General features: G+C 43.5%; 3 protein-coding genes across 3 annotated transcripts; 2 read left to right on the top strand and 1 right to left on the bottom strand.

The window, feature by feature from the left end:
• The first annotated feature begins 1444 nt into the window (after positions 1-1444).
• On the top strand, positions 1445-6517 carry LOC146608507 (uncharacterized). Its single transcript, XM_085348379.1, has 5 exons — positions 1445-1501; positions 1693-1979; positions 5434-5700; positions 5782-5934; positions 6109-6517. Exons 2-5 carry the CDS (start codon positions 1706-1708, stop codon positions 6285-6287), a joined length of 873 nt encoding a protein of 290 aa, XP_085204505.1. The 5' UTR covers positions 1445-1501; positions 1693-1705; the 3' UTR covers positions 6288-6517.
• A 3126-nt stretch (positions 6518-9643) lies between these two features.
• On the top strand, positions 9644-21001 carry gart (phosphoribosylglycinamide formyltransferase). The gene is made up of 23 exons (XM_085349050.1): positions 9644-9699; positions 9866-9959; positions 11407-11556; positions 12149-12244; positions 12323-12497; positions 13135-13246; positions 15552-15620; positions 15760-15885; positions 15983-16070; positions 16150-16235; positions 16323-16491; positions 16845-17076; positions 17354-17448; positions 17789-17898; positions 17992-18190; positions 18284-18535; positions 18617-18769; positions 18935-19138; positions 19224-19382; positions 19789-19919; positions 20133-20274; positions 20362-20477; positions 20580-21001. The coding sequence occupies exons 3-23, from the start codon at positions 11412-11414 to the stop codon at positions 20772-20774; spliced, it is 3054 nt and encodes a 1017-aa protein (XP_085205176.1). The 5' UTR covers positions 9644-9699; positions 9866-9959; positions 11407-11411; the 3' UTR covers positions 20775-21001.
• Positions 21002-21100: 99 nt separating this feature from the next.
• On the bottom strand, positions 21101-22618 carry hemk2 (HemK methyltransferase 2, ETF1 glutamine and histone H4 lysine). Its single transcript, XM_085348073.1, has 6 exons — positions 22363-22618; positions 22193-22279; positions 22003-22093; positions 21849-21932; positions 21624-21765; positions 21101-21539 (listed from the first exon to the last, which is right to left on the bottom strand). The coding sequence occupies exons 1-6, from the start codon at positions 22497-22499 to the stop codon at positions 21424-21426; spliced, it is 657 nt and encodes a 218-aa protein (XP_085204199.1). The 5' UTR covers positions 22500-22618; the 3' UTR covers positions 21101-21423.
• Between the last annotated feature and the right edge of the window lie 2651 nt (positions 22619-25269).

Genomic DNA, 25269 nt, shown 5'->3' on the forward strand with positions numbered 1-25269 from the left:
TTGGATGATTCTGAGCTGACTATCCTGAACTGTTCTGTTATGCTTTTCATTTGTGCGGCGTGCAACCAGGTTGGCTCAAAATTTAGCTCAACGAGAAAAATTATTTAGCACATTAAAAGAGAAAAAGACCATCTTGATTACAGTGGCCTTGTTACACTATTTCCTTTAATGCCTCAGATTGTCTGCTCTCTGTACACTTCACCCCGATGCCCCCCCTTCCTCCTGTGATAACCGTGCACGGCAAAAAGAAGACGCGGCCATCGGCGACGTGCTGCACGCCTCAGGCTCTTTCACAAAGCATCAAACATTGTGACACCACGTACATATCTTCTGTTACCACACATGCTGCGCTTCTGCATGCTGCAGTTGCATGTAGCCACAGTGACATCTTTTGGCTTGATGGAAAACTGTCCGGGCTTTGTGGTCATGCAGTCAGCTCCATAACTTGTTAGACAAAGGCTTCAATTTTTTGTAGTTTTGCATCTGTACGCCATCGCAGTGGATTTCAAATCAAACAATCAAGATGTGACTGAAGTGCAGGCTTTCAGCTTTAATTCAAGTGTTTAACAAAAGTATTTTGCTGAGTGTTTAGGAATTACTGCCATTTTTATGCACAAACCCCCAGAAATAATTGGACAATTGACTGACAAGTAGTTTCATGGCCAGGTGAGGCCTGCTCTCCTGTTGTTTCATACTCTACACTGTAAAGTACAAAGAGATGTTGGTGCAAGTGAGGGAGGCCATCATTCAGTGAAACCAAAGATCAACCAAAGAAACCAAAGAAAAACCTGTCAGAGAGACAGCAACAACTTTATGAGTGGCTAGATCAATAATCTTGTGCATTATTAAAAGAATGATGGCCAGCTACAAACAAAGGCCTGAAAGAGCACAGAAGACAAATAAAGTGGATGATGACAAAATTATTATTCAGTGGTTAAACAGAACAACTTCACAGCATCAAACCAAGTCAAATACACTTTCAGAAAGGTAGGAGAATCATTATTAAAATCTATAAGCGATGCCTTAATGGATGTACATACAGAGACTTTACTCCGAGCTACAAACATCTGGTTACACTCAAGTACAATAAGACCAGATTAGACTTTACCAATAAATAAATGAATTTAAAAAAAATCTAAAGAGCATGCACAGTTGAAAAACAAAAAACAATTGTTTGGATACGCCAAAATGATTTAATACAAGTCTGTTGCAGATCTCCAAATACATTAAAATGCAGCAGTACTACTTTATAAACACGGTTTGTAGACAGATATGCAAACTGAATTGTTTTCGGTGTAAAAATGCCTTCAGCCTGCAGAGATGCACTTGTAGTGGTCGTGGGTCATAGCTGAAAGCGGCCAGTGGGGGCGCCAGTCGCCTCATTCCTCCTCTCCCCTGCTGGTAAAGAAAGCGGTGAGGAGCAGAACACGCGCAGTACGGGCATGCGCACACTGTTGTTGTAGCTGCAGCTGTCGGTTTGTGTCTGACAGCGTGAGAAATGGTGAGGACATGTAAAATAAACGTAAATAAATCCGTTGTTTAGACTGGCAAACACCCGAGTGGACTATGAGGAGTAATTTCGGTGCACATATGTGTTGGATCTCGTTAAGCTCTCCCCTCCGTATTCATGGGCTACATGGTTAATGGCTGCAGGTGTTTTACTTTGACTTTGTACCTTTACTTATATTCCAGGTGAGGCTCTCAGATGGAGGCGGCTGTGTGTGAGGAGGTGCGGGGAGGTCGTGAGGATGATGAGGAGGCAGGGGCCGATGAAGCCATGCTGTGGTCCGTCCAGGAGGCTCTGGAGATGCAGACCCTGCAGATCGGAGCGTCCGCCTGCGGGGCCACGGCTGTGGTGGACGTGCTGAAGGCGCTCGGAGTAGACGTGACCCCGGAGGAAGCTGACCGCTGCGTCCAAACCCGTTTGCGGAGGAACGAGTCACCGTTGCCGGACTACCTGCTGTCCCGCAGTGAAGCTGGTGAGAACACTAAACATGGCTAAAGAGAGGGAGAGGGGTGTGCTTGTTTTACGCAAAAAGTGCACATAAATGTGCAGAAAATGCCGTGTGCACTATCATATCCTGATCATTGAGCTACGTTTAAGTATTAAGTCTAAATCGGGGGGGTCATACATAAGGCCTGGGGGCCAGAATCGACCCGCAGAGACTCCAGTCTGACCCATTGGATGGCTTTGGAAAATATGAAATGTATTATAAGCTTTTCTTTGTGATAAAGACCGACCCCACGCCCATTCAGATTACACCAAAATAATTTAGTAATAGATGCAGTGAAATAACAGAAAAACAACAGTTTTTCCACTGTTGACTATAGAAATCTTTTATTTTATTTTTTTGCAATGCGTCCACATGAAATAACAGAAACTACAGGAGTCTGGGCAATGAGCTATCAAATTTATTTCTGTAATTTTACACATTCATTTTTTCAAAGTTTAAACCCAAACCATGGTGCTGACAGGTTTCTTTCATTTCCTCCATTACTGTTTCTTTATCACGTGGAAAAACTGAGACGTACTGTTGAAATTGTATTTGTCTTTCTTATATCCAACTTTCCACTATTTTTTTTCCAGACAGAGAACAATTGGATTAGTCCATTCTTCTCTGTCTGTGCATAATATATATTTTTATTGCCAGGTAACTTTCATTCTCATGAATTTTTGACTACTGCAACAGTTATAGGGTGTAGGTCCTGTTTCACTGTGGATTCCCTAAGGGGAGGGAGAGGGAAAGTAGACACACATGTTCTATAAGCACACCATAACTGCTTTTTTAAGTAAAAAGCTTACATTTGAAGGTCTGCAAATGCTCCTTTGCCGTGAGGATTTGGACAGATTTTAGATGCTTCAACTTTCCATAAAAATGAAACCAAGCTCAGCAGACTGTCATTAACTTGATTAAGCATATACAAGCTGATGAAACAGAAAGCCAAATGACAAGTAAATGAATTATTTCAGCACAAGCAGGCGACAGTGGCTTTAGATCGATTCTCTTGGAGTTCCTGTTTAACCTTCAAGGGCCGGGGCTCTCCAAGTGAAAGCTGCAGGCCAGTGACAGCCCTCTGGAACACTTTATGCACCCTGTAAGTGCAAAAGTGTGTGGAGAAAAAAAGGCATTTGTATGCACTTAATCCAGCCGTAGATATTGCTATGCTCTAACACTGCAAAAAAAGTTTGAAAGTGAGCGTCTTTTCCAGCCAGTGTAACAGACTAAACCTTCCCGGCGACAAGTTAGCATGGCTTCCAGACCCCTAAATAATGATTAAAATTACTAAGTTACAAGTTCAGCAAAACTAAGTTCAGCACTTAGTGCTAAAGAGGATACAAATAATATATACAAAATAAATGAAAACTATGCTTAAATAGTTGTGGGGAAGTAACATTGTCCTTGATTTTATTGTACTGCATTGTCTGGGTGTGATGAGTCAGACAAAATGTTTTTGGGATTTCCTGAGACAGCGAGTGTTGTTGAGTTCCTCTAAAGACGACTTTTTGCCACTGTGCAGCTGCACCACACACAAAAGAAACAAGTTGTTGTCTCTGCACCTCACCGTCATCTGCACCACCTCGTCCCTGCAGGCCGATTCATCTCACACAGACATGAACCCCATCACCGTGGTGTCATCTGTGGATGGTGTTGCTGTGGTGGATGGGGTGCAATCATGGAGTAGAACAAGGGACATGGCATACAACCTGTTAGGAGCCCATACTGAGGCTTAGGGTGGTGGAGATGTGGGGAGCACTCTAACTGTCTGAGTGCCATCTTACAGGAAGTCTTTACCGTTAGCTGAATGTGTCTGATGTGTGCGCACTTAAACTGGTCAGAATCCCTCTTTCCATACTGGAATATGTTTTTGTGTAAACCCTAATGAGTCTTGATTCCTCTTTAATAAGAATGTAGCAACGAGTAGTTGATGCAAAACATGAGGGTCTATTTTCTTATTGTGCTTGCTTCTTCCAAGATAAGAGGATTTTTTTTTTCTTTGCTACGCCTTACTAAACAAATCTCAGTCCTGACTGCTGACAAGTTGATGTAATAACAATGCACGTGGTCCTCTGAGTTCTTGCAGAAGCGACATAGACAATTAAGAAATCTGAACAAAAGCTGTCAGGTGGACAGCTTGGAGAGATGGAATTAAACTGTGATTTGTCTTGATTGCAGATCGGCTGAGCTCAGTGTTGGCCTACGTTATACATCTCACATCCCATTGAAAAATCTCTTGTAGTGCCCCTCAGTATAGTGGTGAAAACATTTGCCAAAAGGAGAAACAAACCCAGCCTGAAGAGGTCACATGCTACTGAATTCTGAGTTCCAGTCGGGGATGGTTGCATCAGGATGGGCATCTGATGTCAAATCTGTGGATCCATTCGCTGTGGTGACCCCTTGCCAAATAAGTGAGCAGCCTATTTAAGCTGCCCCTGCAAGCCTTTTTGCAACCCAGCTCTTCCTTTCATGTTGTTTTTTTTAACTAATACTATTTAATATCTGTTTTTAGTGATGCCTGCTCTATTCTGCATGGCGTTGGTGCTGGCAGTAGGGGGTCTTGCAGTTCTATATCCATCTCACATTCAAATGAAAGCGGTGATGAGGTACCAACACAGAGCAATGTTGCTAAATAAAAATTACCGCAGATGTTAAAAAAATGTCTTTTGGCTATACCTGTGCATACAGTACTGCTTTCTTTCCTTTTTCTGCTCCACGGGCTGCATAAAATGATCCCAAGGGCTGCTTTTGGCCATTTGCTTCAAGAACCCAGGGGACCGAGAAGGTTACACAGCTCAAACAGAATTGATCTAGACTATAAACCTCTGCCTGAACGGGCGAGCGTGGCTTCTGGTGTTAAAGCACTTTGAGTGGCCATTAAGACTAGAAAAGCCACATAAATGCAGTCTCTTTAGCATTTACAATTCCCTAAAAATGTGTGTTTTTGTGCAATTTAAAAGCTTCCCCCTAAATTGGCAGGTATTACACTGTAAGCCGTTGGCTCAAGCTCAAAATTTCTCACTCTCTCGGCAAGCTGTTCCATGACATTTCAGGTAATGAAATGTTAATACATAAAGTGTGGTATAGGTGCATATCTTAATTTAGCTCCACAGACAGTAATATCTGGGGTGTCACAGATGCTAACAGGGACTATAACTGCCCCGTTCTGTAATGTCTTGAACCCATAAGTGCTGCTTCCCACAAGTGTGACAGCTGGCTGCATTGCCAACCAGGCGAATTCAAAAGTACCCTATTGAATTAGACAAAGAGTTTGATGTCTCTCGCAGGAGAGGCTGTAATTGACTTTCTCGGCTCTGCTACACAGTTTTTACACCGACATTTCAGCTTCTGAGCGGACGTGACACGTACTTTTTGTTCAACTGTTATGATTCAGATGCGATAAATGTCGGCGTCCCGTTTCATCCCGCTCTTTCAGGTGCGACTCACATCCAGCTCATCCAGGGAGCGCAGGAGGCCAGCGGAGGCCAGGTGACGGGCCGATTCTTCCACCTCCACCCTCGCAGGCGAGTCAGACTGGTCCCCTGGCTCGCCCGCTGGATCCGAAAAGGCGCTGTTCCCGTGGCGACCATGAACATGCAGCTGGCTGTACCCGAGGGTGAGGAGGTGCCCGACGCCTGGCACCACCAGCTCATATTCGGAGTCACATCCAACGCTGTCTTTATGACCAATCCTTTAGATGTAGGTGAGTAAGGGAAAGGAAATAGCTGCTTATAGGGAAGAGGAATCAGCTCCTCATGCTGGTGTTGGTTATTGTGCGTTGTAGTAAGCGAGGGAGAGGTGCACCAGCGACTCTGCAGTGAATCCATGTTGCTGATTCGTCGAGAAGACGTGCTGCAGCGACTGACGCCCGACTGCTCCCTGTCGGGCCTCTCGGAGAGCCAGTCCGACCCACGGTGGAAGGCCCTGGATGTCGAGGGTAAAGCAGCAGCTCCTTTTCACTGAATTGGTATTGAAGAAGACGAACGTCTATTGTTTCTTCTCGGGTTGGACAGTGCAGCATTTGTTACTCACGACATGGTCATCATGGTGTTCTACATTTACATTTTGTGCCCGATGTGATATTTGACACTGTTTTTCCTGTTTTCCTCAGGTCAGGTGAGGCAGATGGCCACGGAGGAGGAAGGAGAAGAAGAAGAAGAAAATAATCAGCCCAAGATGACTCACATCAGGATCCCTGCAGCATACAGCTCAGGCGTCACATTGTTTGCCATAAGAGAGTCAGAATTGGGACAAGAACTCCTCGATGCTCCTGAACTCCCTCTGTTGTGACCGCACTGCCACATGTGGATGGACTTAAAGCTTGAAGATCTATTTATACTATCAATAACACTTTGTATTGATCCAAATGTTTAAGATCAGCAGATTTAAATCAAAGCTCAAAGTGAACTCTGACTTTCTGTCCATTTTTCTGTGGCAACATTGATTAGAAATCACATTTTAAGAGATGTACATGTTTGTATCTTTGTTTTAAAGACAACATCATTAAAAGCCCCCACCCTGCTCTCAGCCCTTATTTGCTAACTTTACACATCTCCATGTTAACTTCAAGATTGACTTTCAGAATTTATTGATCGCTTGCAAAAAGCAATAAATGGCACAGCTCCAGCATGTATTTCAGAGCTGTTATGTGCTTTTGTGAAGAAGCTTCTATCAGCAGGTTAATCTCCTGTGATTGCTTCCAAAGCCACATTAAAAGTGATGGAGTCGCTGCAGTTAGGGCGCTACAAATCGCTACAGTTGAGAAGGAAAAAACTGTCACACTTGCATGAAAAGTGGATTCTTTTTGTATAACTTATTGTTGGGTCTGTGTTTCCACAAACCCCGCTAATTCTAGAGACGTATTCATCATGAAGAAAACAAGACAGTCGATCGATCGATTACTTGTGCAAGGGAGGCCTCTCATCTGTGTCCAGCACGACAATGACCCCAATGGTGGCCTCCTCTCGCTGCCTTTTATTGACAAACTTCAAACAATAGTTTACTAAACACCTCCCCTTGCAACCCCCTTTGGTTACAAAGACAAGGACTGTATGTAAATGTGTATGTGTGAACTTCTGTAAGAGTGTGTGTGTGTGTGTGTGTGTGTGTGTGTGTGTGTGTGTGTGTGTGTGTGTGTGTGTGTGTGTGTGTGTGTGTGTGTGTGTGTCAGTGTCAGACCTCCTGCTGACCAAAGGGTCGTAAACGCAGGAAGCTTACATCAAACGAAGCAGATCTTCCAGATAGGATATATCTGCAATAAAACATTACAGCCCCCACCAGAACCTCGAGAATCTGGGGGGAAGGACAGTGGAATTTCTTTCATCAGAGTTAAAACACTGTACAAATGGTAAACATAAAAATGACAAACATTTAACAATTCAACTCTAACACTTATTATGTTGCGTTTGTTATCCCAGCTTGATATGGCTGTGATCGTTCCTAAAGTTTGTCAGTGTTTCCTGAATCGTTTTTTAGAAGCTATGATCAAAATTAAAGAATTTGTGGATAAAAAGATATTTTTTAAAAAGCCTGCATTAGGTTAACATTATAGGGATGCCAATAGCATTATGTGATGGTTTGAATGTAAAGTTCAGAAGTTTGCATAAACTATCCATGAGGATGAATATCATGGTAATTTGGGGCTTTTAAGTAAACTGTTCTTTTTCCAGGGTGGAATGATTGTACAGTATACATCTTTAGTAACTTGTACAAGTTTCTCTAATCCGCACGGGCTAACAACATGCATATACATCCGCTAATATTTGGTTAAATGTCCCTAAGCAAGTTGCACCTCAGCCAGATGCTTCTGGTAGCCATCAACAATCTTCTGACATAATTCTGGGCAAATATTTCACCACTCTGGCAGAATTGGTATTGAATTGAGTTCAGTTAAAGTGGTTTGCTTCTTGGCAAAACACAGGTTTTAACCCTTGTCCACAAATTTTAAGCAGGTCTTTGGGAAGATTTTCAGAAGCTTAATGGTAGTCTGCGTTCTCTATTCAAAATGCACGTTTCATGTATTTAACATCATTTACTTGTTGGAACGCCCAGATTTCAGCCTTCTAGCAGGTCTAGAAGGAATTGAGCATAATTAATAGATGTACAGAATTCAATTTCAGGTATTTGGCAACTCCAATGGCCCAGCATAGCAGAACGTAACCCCATCTGTGAAAGAGACTAGAGCAGGACACCCCTGAAGTCTAGACGCTGGTGGTAGAAATAGATGGAGGCTTGAATGATGAGTGAGAGGCGGTGATAGGGAGGAGGTGGGTTGCAAATAGGTGTCTGCAAAGAAGAATGACAGATGTGCAGTGAGATTTGAAGTACACGGAGTGAAGGTTGATTGGCCTAAAGAAGGCCGGCAGAAAGATGATTGGACTAGACCGGTGATCTCACAAAAGTGGAAAAGTGGAAGTGATGTAAAGCTCAAGCTTTAGTCACCAAAAACACCTGGGAAGCAGACAGACATGTGAAGTTAAAGAATTTGGAAGTAGCCCTTTATCATTCCATCCACTTTGTGCAATGTACAACTGGCAGCAAAACAGCCCCACAGCACGATGCTACCATCGCTATGCTCGACAGTTGGTACAGTGTTTTTAGGTTTGAAAGCTTCACCTTTACTACTCTAAACATACCACTTGTCATTGTGGCTGAAAAGCTCAATCTTTGTCTCATCTGACCATAAAACTTTTCTTGAGAAAGCATATAACTAGTCCAGGTGGGCAGCTGCAAATTTCAGTCAAGCTTGAAGGTGTCAATTTTGGAGCAGATGTAAAGCTCTGGCAGCATCATTCTACACTGTGTGGAGTGACGCTGTTGCACCAGAAACCAATTTCCTCTCGTGAGGGTAATACTTTAGGTTTTCTTCCAGATCTTGGCAAAGTAGTGACACATGTGAATAATGTACATTTACATACAAGTGATGATACTGTTGTCTTGCAGTTGTCGTTCTCTTTAATCTTCACTGAGTTCCAGGACTTGCACATTGTTCTGAGTACTGGTTAATTGTGTTTGTTGGTTCTTGTTTCTTTTGCATCTCATTTACTGAGTTGTTTTATGTTTAATATATATTGATTTATGGGTTTATTTTGCTTTAGTGGAGGGTTGCTCCACTATGCTTGTGAGGGCTAGGCACGTGTGGTGGAATTCCCTCTGATGCATGTGAGCATACACACCGGGAAATGGGTATTACGCACCATTTAAGTTGCAGTGAGGATTGTAGACAGACTACACAGGATCATTTTACTGAACCTTGTTATTTTAAGTAATGTTTGTAAATAACGTGTCTTAATTAACGGTTCGGTATTCCCAGCCCTGCTACTTAAGAAGTTCTTTTTTTCAGCTCTACAATTTTAGTGATTTTGTCCAATAAACTTTGTTTGATGAACTTGACCTGCCTCGTCTCTGCCCGATAATAACGAGCCTGTGTGCCTTTTATAACTGTTACAACGTTTGCGCCGGCAATCTCTCCTGGGGTGTTACACCAGGTGTTGCTGTCATCACCATCTAGTTAGTTGCCTTTACCGGTTTTCCTAATTCGAGTCGCCACCATTGACTGTGTTTTCTACAGTCAATGGTCGCCACACTAGCACGAGATGGCGAACAAACTACAATTCCCATGATGCACTTGCCAGTTACACCCCGAGGAAGTTGTAGAATTCCCCAAAAAAGTGTCCCAGATTAGTTTGTACAACACATAAAGGTAAGCAGCGAACACAAACGCCGATACACTTTGTTATGCTTCGTAGCACTTTAAGCTAACTTTTCGTAGCGTTTGCTAACGTATAGTGAATATGTATTTGTTACATTGGATCCACGTGGTGTGTTGTATGTGTGTGTGATGACATACTTTGCATCCCCTCGGTCAGTCAGCGGGCTGGGAGCAGAGGCTACACGTCTGACTGTTGTCCTGGTCTGGGCTCCGGCTAATTCCTGCTTCACACATACACTTAACACGCGCAGGTAAGTGTTAAAATGGCACGCGACATGCTCACTTTACCCAGTTTAACGCGGTAATGTCGCTGAATGTACTCTTAGTGGAAAAGAATGGGATTGAATGCATTGCACAGACGATCCAAGAAAGTTTATTAGAAATGCAGTGGATGTTTTTTTTTGTTATTCTAGAATAAATGCATGGATTTCTGTGTACATGCTGCCACCTTTTCACTGTTTTCCCAGAGTATAGCAGTGAAATTCATTCATATACATTCTGGCACATGCCAGTGCAGTAATACCAGTTTCAAATGCATCATTTTGCGCAGCATGTTGTGTAACAGCGTATAAACAGCTTTGTCAGTGAAGGTTCTCAAGAAAAAAAAAAGCTTTCTTAAACCCTTATTGGACTCGTGCATCTTAAAAGCGAGTCACATGAGCGGAGTGATTTCAATCAAACCCGATGATTTGGTTAATTGTTGAGCATGCGCAACCACTGTGCAACACACACGCCTTTGTGTTGTCTTATCCCTGAAGTCACTGCACTGATGCAGTGTATCTGCAAAAACTGGCCTTTACTGTAGCAAACCATGCAGTTGCACAACCTCCCAGGGTTCAAGGAATGGGTTTCAGGTCAGCGCACATGGGGATGGTTTAAACTCTGACCCCAGTTTGTTTGATTTCAAGGGCCAACAAACAACTTTGTAGTCCCTTTCAGCTGTTTTATATCCGTATCCTGCTTTCTAATAGATTCCCAATAGTTTGAAGTAAAAGGGATATGTTGGACTTTTTTTACGTATTGGTCACATATTGTCTTAGTAACAGTACTTTGACTTTATCACCCCAGACTGCTCTTGTAAAGGATTGTAAACTCTTTCCTTGGGGAAGCAGTTGTAAGGAGCAGCTGTTTAAGGCCTTCGTTTGTTCTGTTGACTGTATTAAAAAGAGGCCAGTACTGTTCATTTTCAAAGACGGCTCTCAGTGCCCCCTGACTGATGTCTGTCCTCATGCATGCGATAGAAGAATTAAAGGTGTTTTTACTGCTACTACAGTGTCTGCTAGCTTTGTTAATTAAATTTCCATGACAGGGATTTTTTAAAAAAAAATGCGTTGGATGAATACTCCAAAAATGGAGGGACTGCCGAATAACTGCCCAGCCACACTGTGGCTGTTATGGTTTTATTTTTCTATGCAAATTGAGCCTGTGTTTCCACTTGTTGGTGATTTAGCCTTGCCTGGTGACCATTCTGTGTAATTGTTGACTTGTGTTTATGTTCTGCTTGATTGGATCCTTGTTACTGCGGCGATACAAGATAATATGAGAGCAGCAGGCTGACTGAAAAGGTCACCGCTTCCTCGCAGCTGTGCAGTTATAGGTCACCGTTTGCATGCAATTAAATTGGCACGAGTGCTGTCAATTAAAGGTGGATGACAAGATGAGTTTTGGTGGTGGTGTTGTTCTTCTTTTGCCGCTCAGGTGTCATGGCAGGGCGGGTGCTGGTGGTTGGTGGCGGCGGGCGGGAGCACGCGCTGGCGTGGAAGCTGGCCCAGTCGCCACAGGTTCAGCAGGTTCTGGTAGCGCCGGGTAACGCGGGCACGGCCGGCTGTGGAAAAATCAGCAATTCTGGTAAGTGGGAAGTGTTTTCTATATTAATACTTGAGTGACAGCTTTGTGAAGATCAGGTGTCCCTCTGAGACACAAGCGTTCAGACAATTTTCGAAGGTCTTGCTGTGGCGTAAATCACTGCACCTTTTACACATTTTCCTAACAAAATGAAAAGAAATGAAGGATGACTCAAGACTTATGCACATCACATTAAACCAGAAGCTGCAAAGCATCAAACCTGTAAATCGGAGGAATTGGCTTGCCTGCTTTATGCAAGGGTAGCTGCACAGATTCCACACTAAAGCTGCGATATGACACGTTTTTGCACTTTGCCAACATTCTAAGTTTCTTATCTTACAGATGAACTTCTTTGCGTTTCATATCCTTCTTCATTAGCGTTACTCATTAAGAGCTTTAATAAATATAGCACAAACTTTTACAGCACCTCTGTTTAAGGTGACGATGAGGACGCTCGCACAGATATGTATTAATTAATGCACTGATTGAGTTAATTACATAATTAGCCTAATGGGATATGCTCGGTATGCCATGCTGATTACACCGTCAAGCAGCTGAAGACTGAATGATGTCTAAGTGCTCATACTCTGTGCAGAGGTATCAGTGAGCAACCACACCATCCTGGCTCAGTTCTGCAAGGATCACCATGTGGGGCTGGTTGTGGTCGGACCTGAAGTTCCGTTGGCAGCAGGTAAGTGCCGGCCGTCTGTTTAAACTTGTATGATGGGTATGATTTTTATATTAAATGCACCTGTTGCTTCTCTTTCAGGTATTGTGGATGACCTGACGGCCGCAGGAGTTCCATGTTTTGGTCCTTCAGCCAAAGCAGCTCAGCTGGAGGCCAGTAAGAGCTTTTCCAAGGCCTTCATGGAACGTCACGGCATCCCCACAGCTCGCTACGGGTCCTTCACCGACCCCCAGCAGGCCTGTCACTACATCCGCACGTCAGTACTATAGAAGGATATGTGAGGCAATACACTTCATTAAAGTTACAGTTCTGGTTTTGGACTGTTGAAAACTCGTCTTGGTCCAGCTTAATTGAAGAAGTAGTTGGGATTGGAGATGGGGTTTTCTGTTTACGGTAAAAGACTGTCTATGGCTGCGAAGTTTTGTTTTTAGAGCCGTGAAACGCATAAAAAGCGACACCGTGAAAGAAGATGGAAGTTTCCTTCCTCAGATGGTTTCATGAGTTAATGATCTAAGATGTAATGACCGCCTTTCTGATGAGCGAAGCCGCACGGAGCAATCCGGCATAAACAGATTTGTTACTTTTATCGACAAAGGGGAGGGTAAAAGGGGAAAAAAAATGTCTTGCGCTCAATGAGAGCCGTTTCTCTGGTCATGTAAAGCATCTTGGGCAGAACAACAGCTGCCATATTCTGACAGCCTTCATCCATACGGATCGCAAACCCATTCCCCAACAGCAGCGCGCACTGCAAATGTTAAATGGTGCACAAAAAAAAACATTTTATGCTCAGTATCAGCATCTGTTCAGTGTATGTCTGTGGCGGCAGCGGGGAGGCAGAGAAAAGATTCCTGTTGCACATTATCCAGGTTTATTTCATCTCTTTGATTCTCCAGGGCCGACTTTCCAGCTCTGGTGGTGAAGGCAAGCGGTCTGGCTGCAGGGAAGGGAGTGATCGTGGCGCGAGATCAGGACGAGGCCTGTCAGGCCGTGATGGACATTATGAAGGTGTGAGGCTATTAAGCAATACTGCAGCTCTTCATTAATCCCTGGCCTTATGTTATAGCAAGGAGGGGAAAGAGGGGGAAATGGGCAGCAGTATTTGGCTAAAATTTTTAATTGAAAATAGATGAATGAGTGTTGTAAAAGCTTCCTTTTTGAATATTCAGTCACAGCTGCCCACAGAGCAGTCCTCCTAGATCAGTGATGTATGTAATGTTCTCAATGCTCATTTCCCAGCACATTTCTGGGCTACTTAAAGCTGCTGTAATCATTATTTTTATATGAATGTTGGACCAAACTGCTTTGTGTATATGAAAAGGGTGGGAATTAGTGCCAACTCTGCTCTTCCTCTTAATTTCACCTTTATGTTGTAGCTGTGCTGTTATGGCGCACTCCTCAGTCTTTTTAATGTCTTCAGATGCAGATTTTACACCATTTGCAGACAATGGACCTTGTTTTATTTATTTTTGAGAAGGACATGGTTCAGGGGCCCGTTCTTCGTACGTCGCTCACTACATCCAAGACCAAACCATCGCGCTAACCGTGAGCTCGCTAATCCGGTTCCCCGAACACACCTGCTGTTGACGATTAGTACAGCTGGACGCAGTAATGTGACATCACTGGGTGTCGTAAAAGGGGCTACGCATCGATAGTAGAAACATTGATCGGCAACCCTCTGATTGGTCGGCGAAAATGTCGACGGAGCGCGCTCGGCTCGGTATTTTTCGGCAGCAGAGCAAGAACTCTTGAGTGAGGGATTTCAGGAGTTTCAGAGTTTAATCAGAACGCAAGGGAACACTGCAAAGGCTGCAAAAGCAAGGAGAGAGAGCTGGCAGAAAGTTGCTGACAAATTAAACTCGTAAGTAATTTAATAATAACAATAATAATGGAGTGGATTGATATAGCGCTTTTCAAGGCACCCAAAGCGCTTTACAATGCCACTATTCAGTCACTCTCACATTCACATTTCAAAAGTTTTGAAACGGCTAAGGAACAAAACTGACTTGGCACCAACAATGTCTCTGTCTCAAACAGAAAGCTAACGTGTATTTCCTGATGAAGTATAACGTTAAACGTTGCTACTGTGAGCTGAAACTTTCTGCCACTTAAGGAAAAAAAAGAAAATAATTTGCCATCTGTAATTCAAAATTTCATGTTACTTCATTTAAATTTTAATGTAATAATTCAAAATCACAGTTTGAGTTTACCAACTTGACAAAAAAAACATGTTTTTGTCAGTTTTGAGCTATGTTGAAGTTTCAGTTGCCAAAAAACAGGGGGAGGAGAAATGTGGCAGAAACAAGCTTCCATGTTTTCAGGTGTTTTTCTTTTTTGGAAGTATTGGGAAGTAATTTTTAAACAGGAATGCAAAACAGAGTATGTTACTATATTATTGAGAGTTATTTACTATTAGCATGAGGAATGTTGGAGGAATTTTTCAAACCATTCCTGCAATAAAACACAGAAAATACCTCAGTAAACATTAAAATGGGATTTCACAAACTAACAGTTTTAAGTCTGGAGTTTGGCATTGGGGTGGTGACCAGGGTTGGACGAGAGGGTAAAGTGCTATTCTAGTTAGTATTGAGCATCAGTAGAGTGTAGCAGTGCAGGCACAGATGACTGCTCATTAATGTTAACATAATTTAGAATATTTACTCATCAAAAAAAACCCTGCAATTCCAGCTGGAAACTCTGGAATTCCGACCTACTCAGGAAAGCACGATTAAGGTCTGCTTCACTGAGTATTCAAACACGTTTCTTCCAGGTCAAAGTCATCTGCTTTGATCTGCTGCATCGTGTTTCCTGTTGTGAGCATCCAGAAGTGCTGCAGTGAAGTGAATTATAACGTGCTACTTTTTTCTTTCTTCTTTCAAAGTGATGGCAGAAACATGCTACACAGCTGTCGTAATCTGTTACCATTATTTTGTGTGCTAAACAAATCCTGCAGTGGATTATATTTCTGTAGGCAGCTCCTCATTTTTCTAGACTTTGGTGTGCCTTGTTTATGCAAAGCTGCTTCTCTGCCCTGTATCCTCCCAAAAGAAATTGAACTGCAGAAGCCTTTAAACGCCTTTCTTCTTCTCTCTCAGACTGTTTCCCTTTAAAGCTGCACAGCAGCCTCAGGTGCAGAGTCGCCTGGTTAGTCAGTAGAATAATCGCTGGTGGAGTCTCAGAAGTTTGTTGGGGTTTTTTGTTTTGTTTTTTTGGGGGTTTTTTTTACCCGATATATTGAGCTGTTGAAGAATTTTGGGGGAGGTAATTGGATCTTCCAGTGTCAACAGTTTGCTGTGTTTACTGTGCGCTCAAGGACGGAGCCTTTGGATCTGCAGGGGAGACGGTGGTGGTGGAGGAGCTTCTGGAGGGAGAGGAAGTATCTGTGAGTGCAATAGTTTAAGTTAAAGTCTGAGAAAACTTAAACAAACTTAAGAATTTTTTTTATATACATGTGCGTGTATATATTTTTTTCTTCCATCAAAATTGGCAAACTGCTTATCCCGCATGCTCTGGTTTTGTAGTGCCTGTGTTTCAGCGACGGCCACTCGGTGTCACAGATGCCCCCTGCACAGGATCACAAGCGGCTGCAGGACAGTGACCTGGGCCCAAACACAGGCGGCATGGGAGCTTACTGCCCCACCCCTCAGGTAACGTTAACTGTAGTCGTGCTGCACCACCCTGTTTGTGCTCTACTTTAGTTTTTGCTGGCTAATGGTTAAGCTGCTTTCTGTCACTGTGGTACAGGTGAGTCAGGACCTGCTGCAGCAAATCACAGAGACTGTTCTGCAGAAGACTGTGGATGGGATGCGTGAGGAGGGAACACCCTATGTGGGTGAGTACCATCTGTAGTCAATGTTTGCTGCAGCAGCCTTCATTTATTTTCACTTATCGTTTATGCCCTTGTCTTTCAGGCGTGCTGTACGCAGGCCTGATGCTGACAGAGCGGGGCCCGAAGGTGCTAGAGTTTAACTGCCGCTTCGGAGACCCCGAGTGTCAGGTGTGTGTTTCACAGGCAGACGTCCACCTTTGCATCTCCTCTCTTTAAAACTAAGCGTTTCTCTCCGCTCTTGCCATTTTCCTCCAGGTGCTGCTGCCGCTGTTGCAGAGCGACCTATATGAAGTGATCATGAACACCATGAATGGCAAACTGGCCTCCAACGCCCCCGTGTGGCACCAGGACAGCTCTGCAGTCACTGTGGTCATGGCCAGTGGCGGTTACCCCGGCTCCTACAAGAAAGGAGTCGAAATCACAGGTACAGGAAATCCGCGATTTCAGCAGGAGTCTTGTTTAAAATCGTCTGTGAGTGAAGATGGAGTGTGGCTTCACTTTTTCTGTGAGCCTCTCAGTCTGTACATGTGCAAAACTCTAGTTCCTTTTTCCTTCATGTTAATGTTTCAGTCTGTGGTTCTGTGGATGTAATAATTCTGCAATCGAAAAAAAAAAACATGCACATTTTATTGCAAAAAATGATCAAGTTAATGTAATGCATTAATTTCTGCAAGTGCTTTACTGAAAACACTACATCTAGATTTTTGGGACATATACTGTGTTTGCGCACGTTATAGTGCTTGGAACTATTAGTGTAACACCTTGGCTCCTCCTCAGGGTTGTCCCTGATTCAGGACATGGGGCTGCAGATTTTCCATGCCGGTACAGCCTTGAAAGAAGGAAGCGTGGTCTCCAGCGGCGGGCGGGTCTTGTCTGTCACTGCAGTGAAGTCGTCTCTGGAGCTGGCCCTGCAGGCGGCCAATCAGGGTGTGGCGGCAGTTGGCTTCCCGGACGCGGTGTACAGGCGCGACATCGGTCACCGAGCCATCGCTCACTTGAAACAGCACAGGTGTGTGTGTGGCTAAAAATTCTGTTGTGCTTTTGTTCATTCCTTTGCTGGATATCATGTATTTGAATAATAAACTGCGTCCTTGTTCTTCTTTCCGCGGGTATTAATTTTCATCTTCAGCTAATTAAGTTGTCATGTAGCTGATCTAATTCACAGTGAGGAATTCCCGACTGATTTTTAGCCTCTTTCATTAGCTTCACTGTGATAGCAGCTGCAGACCAACACGATATTACCGACTGTCACAGTTCAGTGAGTGCTGATCAGTTGTCTCTGACAGAGGTCTGACCTATAAGGACAGCGGTGTGGACATTGCTGCCGGAAACAGGCTGGTGGACGTGATCAAACCCCTGGCCAAGGCAACTTCCCGTTCTGGTAATTTTGTTCTTATCTGCAGAAATTGAACACAAAAGGAAGAAAGGGTTTGTATTGTGTTTACACACAGCTTATGCGCTTGTATCTGTGATCGAATGTCAAACCCACAACATTGGGGGGAAATTGTTTAAATGCCACTCTGTAAACCTCATTTTATTTTCTTCCTCTTCTGCTGATGGAAACCTTTTTTCTAATTAGAAAACGCATTTTCCTGCCTTTTCAGTAATTGTAGTCATTAAATGCTGTGATTTTTATTACATCTGTTTTATTCAGATAAAGCAGCCGTAGTCTAAACAACAAACTAGAACGAATGAGTCACTTGTTTTTCTGTCTTTGCCAGGATGTAATGCAGAGCTCGGAGGCTTCGCTGGGCTCTTTGACCTGAAGGCGGCTGGATTTGTGGACCCGATCCTTGTATCTGGAACAGACGGAGTTGGGACTAAGCTCAAGGTGGGATTTCAGTCCTTTAAGGAGAATAGAGCCTGTAAACCTAGCAGTGTTTGGATTTTCTTTTAATTTTTTTTTTCTTTTTTAAATCATCAGATCGCCCAGGCGTGCGGGCAGCACGGCATTCTGGGTCAGGACCTGGTGGCCATGTGTGTAAACGATGTGCTGGCACAGGGTGCTGAGCCGCTCTTCTTCCTCGACTACTTCTCCTGTGGTAGCCTGGATGTGGACGTGGCCGCCTCGGTGGTCAGGGGCATCGCAAAGGCCTGCGAAATGGCCGGCTGCGCGCTGCTGGGTGAGAAACAAGACATACCATTTGAGGCTTATGAGGTAAGGTAGATCCGGTCTTGACGTTATGTTGAGTTCATGCCATCTGCTTCTGTTGCAGGTGGTGAGACGGCTGAAATGCCGAGCGTCTATCCTCCGGGAGAGTACGACCTGGCCGGGTTCTGCGTCGGCGCAGTGGAACGAGGAGCTCTGCTGCCCAGACTGGGGGATATCTCTGAGGGGCACATGCTGATTGGAGTGGCCTCCTCTGGGGTTCATAGCAACGGCTTCAGTCTTGTCCGTAAAATCCTGGAGAAGGCAAAGCTCAGCTACAGCTCCCCTGCTCCCTTTGGCAAGTCAGGACAGACTGTTGGTGAGTCAAAGAGATGAAGTGTGCCTTTCCTCCAGGTTACCCTTAACAGTTGAACTCAATTGTTTGTAATTCTGATTCCAGGGGAGGTTCTGCTGACTCCAACGAAGATCTACAGCCCCCTGCTCCTGCCGATCCTGCGCAGCGGTGCTGTCAAAGCCTACGCTCACATCACAGGTGGGGGACTCCTGGAGAACATCCCACGGGTGCTGCCACAGGAGCTGGCTGTGGATTTAGGTGAGACGAAAGCACAAACGCAAACTATAGCATAGAGACAACGACCTGAACAATGTGGAGAGGAAGAATAAGAATGTATAAAAACACTTAACAGAAGTGTTTTTATATTCAGCACAGTTGCAGCACCTCCTGATTGATTATTTACACGGTTTATGCACGGTACAGATGCCTCTCAGTGGAGCATCCCCCCAGTGTTCTCCTGGCTCCACAAGGAAGGAGGTCTGAGTGAAGAGGAGATGGCCCGCACCTTCAACTGCGGCCTGGGAGCGGTGCTGGTGGTCGCCCCCGTGGACGCTCAGAGGGTCCTGAGCCAGCTTCAAGCCCACGAGGAGGCCTGGATTGTCGGTTCGCTGGCCCACAAGGAACCTGGTGAGACTGTGAAATGCTGATGCTTAAAAACAGGCTGGCGGGACAGAAACAAAAGAGACTAAAAATGAACTTTGTGTTCACGCAGGGGCCGAACCTGTGGTGGTCCGCAACCTGAAAAACAGCCTGCTCAATGCGGGACAGGCCTCCAGCAAAGAGGTGGCAGTCGAGGCGAATGGGGGTTGTCACGACAACAGCATGGTACCACGCAAGAGGACAAAAGTAGGCGTTCTCATCTCTGGCACAGGTGTGTTTCTAATAATGGTGAAATGAGTTCATGCAAGTACCATTTGAAAAGTGGTTTAGGAAATCTGTGTGTGTCACATAAAAGCAACAGAAGAGTTTATAAGTCTAACATTGCCACTATCAGGCGCAATGTTTCAGTGACAAAATATCATCTAGACAAGGTATTTGCAATTTGAAAGTCATTTTGTTTTCCAAAATATTGAAGTACAGTGTCAGGTGAGGACGTCTTCCTTCTGACTAATTGTTTTAAATGTATGCGGCTGGAGAGAGGTCACATGTAGTGTGCAAAAAAGCGAAGGAGAAGAGAAGTTGTATCCTTGTATGTCTGCTCCTTCAGAGTCAAGATAATGAAGGACCATATTTTTTAAACTGGTGTCTAAAAATAAATGACTATTCTGTTCTCCTAGGCACAAACCTGCAGGCCCTCATAGAGCAGGCCAAGCGTCCGTGCAGCTCAGCTGAGATTGTGGTGGTGATTTCCAACAAACCAGGAGTTCAAGGCCTGAAAAGAGCATCACTGGCTGGCATCCAGACCCGGGTAACAACCAGAAGTAGCTTTTCACTTAACTTGGGGGGGAAAAAAATGCATTTATGATAACTTTGAGTGGGGTTTTGGAGATTTAAAAAGTCTGGATGAGCTCACTGATGTGAGTTTGGAATTAAATGAATAAATAAATACACCCTAAGCAGTGGTCTGATCCATGTGTGCACACTTTCTGGGGGAAAAACCTGTCTGTCTGGCTCTGAATAGGTGGTAGACCACAAACTATATGGCAGCCGCGCAGAGTTCGATGGCACCATTGATCGCGTGCTGGAAGAATTTGGGGTGGAGTTGGTGTGTCTGGCTGGGTTCATGAGGATCCTCACTGGAACCTTTGTCAAGAAATGGAATGGTAGGCTCCCTGAAGCGCATCTTTTCTTCTGTGAAATATCAGAGAGATTTAAGTTTTCTTACAGTTTCAGTGCGTTTGTTGTCACAGGTAAGCTGCTGAACATCCATCCGTCTCTGCTACCCTCGTTCAAGGGTGTGAACGCTCAGAAACAGGCTCTGCAGGCTGGTGTGAGGGTCACCGGCTGCACGGTCCACTTTGTAGCAGTAAGTAGGAGCTTGTGTTTAGTTCAGATGTGAAAACCAAGAAGCAGAGTCGTGGGAGGCAGGAAAGTTTAACATTTTGCTGTGGCTTCTGTACTCGATCAGGAGGAGGTGGACGCAGGAGCCATCATCGTGCAGGAGGCGGTGCCCGTGCTGGGTAGCGACACAGAGGAGAGTCTCTCCGACAGAATCAGAGAGGCCGAGCACCGAGCCTTCCCTGCAGCTCTGGAGCTGGTGGCGAGCGGCGCTGTGAGCCTTGGAGAGGATGGACGCATAAGCTGGAAATCTCACTCAAGTTAAAATAAAAAATAAAAAAAATTAAAAAATTAATAATAATAATGTGCTGTTTACAGCAATTCCAGTTTACTTCCGTTACACAAAACTGGTTTTAGAGAAATTGAGGCACTAACAGAGTGATGAGTAGAAAAAGTTTACTCTTTAAAAAGTCTTCAGCTGACTTTTGTACACATGTGCTGTAGGGTCACTTAAAGCTTTTGAAAAAACCCAGATAAATGACTGCATTAACTACATTCCACATATATCTTGTAGATTTGCATTGGACTCACTAAATAACAGATTTAGCATGATGAGCCTTCTTGTTACAGTATCTGAATGCTTGATTATGAGGTTTTGAATGTTATCATTGGTGACTTGATAATAAAAACTGTGGTTGAATGCAAACAGTCAATTATAAGGATTTCAATCATTTATTTTTATAGTGGCTGTTTTTTGTCCATGGCTACATGGAAGGACATTTAGGACTAAATGTCCTTCCATGGAGCCAGCTTGGATTAAAAATATCCTTTGACTGATCCAATTCCTTGCAGTTTTCCCATGCTGTTCGTCCTCTGGAGATTCAACAGCTGTCCAGTTGTCCATGATTTGCTCTTGTTGAATTCTACCTCAGGGGCTAAAAGAAATGCATCCTGGACAAACATGTCCAAGGAGGTCATGTTTGTTGGTTCCTGTGGAAACGCAGGACGGACAGCCTCTCGTTTCTCGCTCTTGTAGACAAACAGGACTCTCCCTTCAAGCCACTTTGGCTCAGTAGGTGGATGATCTCCTCTGGTTAAGAAAAAGGGGGGGAAACAACTATTCAAGCTTCAATTCCTTACAATGAATAATTTGCAATGAATAAAGTCAACCAACCTGGATCATTCTCAGCAATTGTGATGAGGTAAAACAGCCCTTTATCGGACAGCAGCTGCACCACAGCTGGCAGAAATCTGTCTGTCACCTCTCGCCCTCTCTCCCCTCCAGCCCAGGCGGCTTCGATGCCTGTGCTGCCCACCTGAAAAAGAAAACCCACTGAGTAACTGGAGGTTAATGCACCATGCCTGAACTTCATTAACCCTGCTGAGCTATGTGATGCACCTCTTCTGAAGGCGTAACCACGTAGGGAGGGTTAAAGAGGAGTATGTCCACTTTCCCACACAGCTGGGGGAGAAGAGAGTCAGCCTGCAGGAGGAACAACATTCAGATATGCAGGTTGTGAAAACCCCAAACCATAAGAGCAGCTGAAGATTACCAGGTCTGTGATCACCGGCTGCAGGGACACCCTGTTACAAGAAGCAGTCTCTGCTGTGCATTGTGCTGCTGCAGGATTCACATCAGTGCAACTGAAACATAAATGCATGCGTACATGAAACTGGATGCTATGTTCTACATCAGTAAGTCCCATTGGCTGGACATTGCTGCTAGGTACCAGAATGGCTCACATATATAAAGCCGAAGGTCCCACCACCGACGCCAGGAATGCAGACACCACTCCTGAGCCACTGCCCACCTCCAAACATATACACGGGCTGAAAACGGTGAAGAGGCAGTTAAGACTCTGATAAAAATGTGTGTGTGTGTCTACTGGAAATAATACTCGATCTATGGCTACCTCATCCGCTGTAGCCGGTCTGCGTCTTTCTCCAGAGCATCAATCAGGAGGAAGGAGTCCTCCGCCGGCTCGTAAACCTCTCGGAAGTCTCCTCGTCCAGCGTGGGAATAAAGCGGCGTGGGGTAGCTCGTACTCATGCTCACTCTACAGCTCACTAAATATCCGCTCCTCCATCTGCTGGCCCACACTAAGGAATCAAGCTCGGCAGAGCCACTGTTTAATGTTTGATGACAATATGCCTAAACTCATGCTAAAAATAAAGGTAGCTCAGCCCCGGAGACGTTCTCGCTGTACTTCCTTATAGGGCTTTGGAGTTGACGTCACGCCGCAGTGTATTGTGGGATCGCGGCGCCATGTCAGAAGGCAACAAATCAAAACAAACACATTGGCCCTTTCTCAATTCTAAGTACGCGAGTGTGATGCATTTGTTAAATGATTGAGGTAAAATTTTATTAGAAGATTTCACCACCAATTATAATCTGCAAATAAATAACAAAGAATTTCAAAAAATTACTAAGGCTATCCCTCAAAACATTCTATGTACAGCATATAATCTTTTTCAAAACCCTGACTAGATCCCCTGACCTCCCTGAACTCTTGGTAAATGGGCATAACATTACAGCTAACAGTCTAAAAAACTCCCATATTAGGGAATTATTTACTAATGTTTTTTTCCCTTATAGATCCAATCCAAATTCCATCTCACATCTGTTCTCTAGTGATCAAAAGTAAGAGATCAGAAAAAATTACCTAAAACTTCCCATTCCTCCCAAAGCTAAGGAGGTCCACTACAAAATCCTTTCTGGTATTTACCCTTCCAAAGAATTTCTCAGACGTCGCTTTGCTATTGATAATAATTCTTGCTCTTTTTGTGACGGGGATATTGAATCAACAGAACATTTATTTTATAATTGTATATTCTGTAAAGCCCTGTGTGCACTACTGGCTCTTTCCAAAGATTCCAAACTTACTTGAATTTTCTAAAAATGATATTATCTTGGGTTCTCTAAGAAAAGAAAAGAAGCTTGAAAATGTTCTAAATGTAATAATTATGGGCAAATTCTTCATTCACAAATGTCGTTTTCTGAAAACAAAGCCGTCCTTTTTTACTTTTCACAAAGACCTCTGCCTCTTCCTCTCATCTGTTAAATTTATGGACAAAAAACCAAGCTCTGGTTCTGAATCATATGATTATTGAACTAGATCTGCTAGAAAACCCCTAAGGTATAACGTCTTTTTTGTTGTTGTTGTTGTTTTGTTTGTTTGTTTGTTTGTTTGCTTGCTTTGATTCTGTTTGGGGTTTGTTTTTATTTATTTGTTGTTGTTTGTACTTCCTGTTCATTATCTATCTTCTATATGTTGGAATTCAGCCTGTTCTGATACTATTTCATGTTGGGAAAATAGAATGTTTGTAGAGATTGCCATAATTGTTGTACTGTTCTGTGCAAATTTAAAAAAAAAAAAAAAAGTACGCGAGTACGTACTCACGTTCTCGGCGAGACCGGACTTGGCGAGAACGCGAGCACGGACTTGTACAATTGGAACACCAGCGTACTTGATGATGTCACAGGTCCAGAGTTTTTACTGCCGTCCCCTCTTAATTTAACTGTGAGTAATATGTTATGAAGCTTAACTTTAATCACAGCCAAACCGGTTTACTCAGGAACAAATAAAACACTGAAATAAACCAAACATTAACATTTAGAAGTGATCTAAGTGACTTATATATCATGTTTAACCTCAGTAGTGAAAGCTCTATTAATAAAAATAGTGTACATGTACATACGTGTACATACCTTAATAGAAACAAGCAGGTGAGATGTTAGAACGCCTTTATTTTAGTGGACACTCAATACAATAGACAGCTACTGGGGTTTGGGGTTTGTTTAACCTGAGTAGCGAAAAGACCTCGGGGGGGGGGGTGAAAACGATGTGCCGGGAGTCGCTGTTCTCGCCGGCTCTAATGATCCTCGACCTCGCTGTCTGCTATGGAGCTGGCGGGTCACAGACGTCTCCGAAAACGTCGGAGCGCGTTTGGAAACATATCGTTAGCTTCATAGCATAATTGCCTAAGTCATTGACTTAGTCAAATGACTTAGGCAATTATGCTATGAAGCTAACGATATGATATCTTGATAAATCGAGCCAATATTTGAAGTTTACACAGCTACATTCTCGCTTGAAAATAACTTAAAAGTTTATTTTGTGACCCAGAAAGAGTAATATTTAAAAGTTATTAGCCCCGCTCGTCCGCCATTGCCGCGTTTGAGTTTTGGACGAAATGCATTTTGGGATATTTAGCTGTACCAAGTCCACACAAGTCGTGTCCAAATTCATGGACTGCATCCTCCTGAGGACCCGTATGGGCCCAAAACGTGGTCATAAATATTTTGTACTTGTAAATCAGTTTTATATGTGTAAAAAGAATTTGTGTGTGTGTAAAAAAGATTTGTATGTGTGTAAAAAAGATTTGTATGTGTAAAAAAGATTTGTGTGTTCAAATCAGTTCAAAAAAGCACCCAAATCTTTTTTACACACACAAATTCTTTTTACACATACGAATCTTTTTTACACACATTCTTTTTACACATACGAATCTTTTTTACGCACACGCAAATCTTTTTTACACATACGAATCTTTTTTGTGCACACACAAATTCTTTTTACACATACAAATCTTTTTTACACACACACAAATTCTTTTTACACATACAAATCTTTTTTACACACACAAATTCTTTTTACACATACGAATCTTTTTTACACACACAAATTCTTTTTACACATACGAATCTTTTTTACACACACAAATTCTTTTTACACATACAAATCTTTTTTACACACACACAAATTCTTTTTACACATACAAATCTTTTTTACACACACAAATTCTTTTTACACATACGA

The sequence above is a fragment of the Diplotaxodon limnothrissa genome, linkage group LG23, assembly GCF_057381915.1.
Source record: "Diplotaxodon limnothrissa isolate DT_005_m linkage group LG23, D_limnothrissa_male_GT1.1, whole genome shotgun sequence".
Taxonomy (NCBI): Eukaryota; Metazoa; Chordata; class Actinopteri; order Cichliformes; family Cichlidae; genus Diplotaxodon; species Diplotaxodon limnothrissa.

What these genes read in the sequence shown, in the direction of transcription:
- hemk2 (XM_085348073.1), bottom strand. Translation starts at nt 22,499, where the DNA reads ATGAGTACGAGCTACCCCACGCCGCTTTATTCCCACGCTGGACGAGGA. An exon ending in GACCGGCTACAGCGGATGAG is followed by an intron (nt 22,280 to 22,362) that starts GTAGCCATAGAT and finishes CACCGTTTTCAG; the next exon opens with CCCGTGTATATGTTTGGAGG. An exon ending in AATTGCTGAGAATGATCCAG is followed by an intron (nt 21,540 to 21,623) that starts GTTGGTTGACTT and finishes TTTCTTAACCAG; the next exon opens with AGGAGATCATCCACCTACTG.
- gart (XM_085349050.1), top strand. Translation starts at nt 11,412, where the DNA reads ATGGCAGGGCGGGTGCTGGTGGTTGGTGGCGGCGGGCGGGAGCACGCG. An exon ending in TGAAGTTCCGTTGGCAGCAG is followed by an intron (nt 12,245 to 12,322) that starts GTAAGTGCCGGC and finishes CTTCTCTTTCAG; the next exon opens with GTATTGTGGATGACCTGACG. An exon ending in GCACGGTCCACTTTGTAGCA is followed by an intron (nt 20,478 to 20,579) that starts GTAAGTAGGAGC and finishes GTACTCGATCAG; the next exon opens with GAGGAGGTGGACGCAGGAGC.
- LOC146608507 (XM_085348379.1), top strand. Translation starts at nt 1,706, where the DNA reads ATGGAGGCGGCTGTGTGTGAGGAGGTGCGGGGAGGTCGTGAGGATGAT. An exon ending in GCTGTCCCGCAGTGAAGCTG is followed by an intron (nt 1,980 to 5,433) that starts GTGAGAACACTA and finishes CCGCTCTTTCAG; the next exon opens with GTGCGACTCACATCCAGCTC. An exon ending in GAAGGCCCTGGATGTCGAGG is followed by an intron (nt 5,935 to 6,108) that starts GTAAAGCAGCAG and finishes TGTTTTCCTCAG; the next exon opens with GTCAGGTGAGGCAGATGGCC.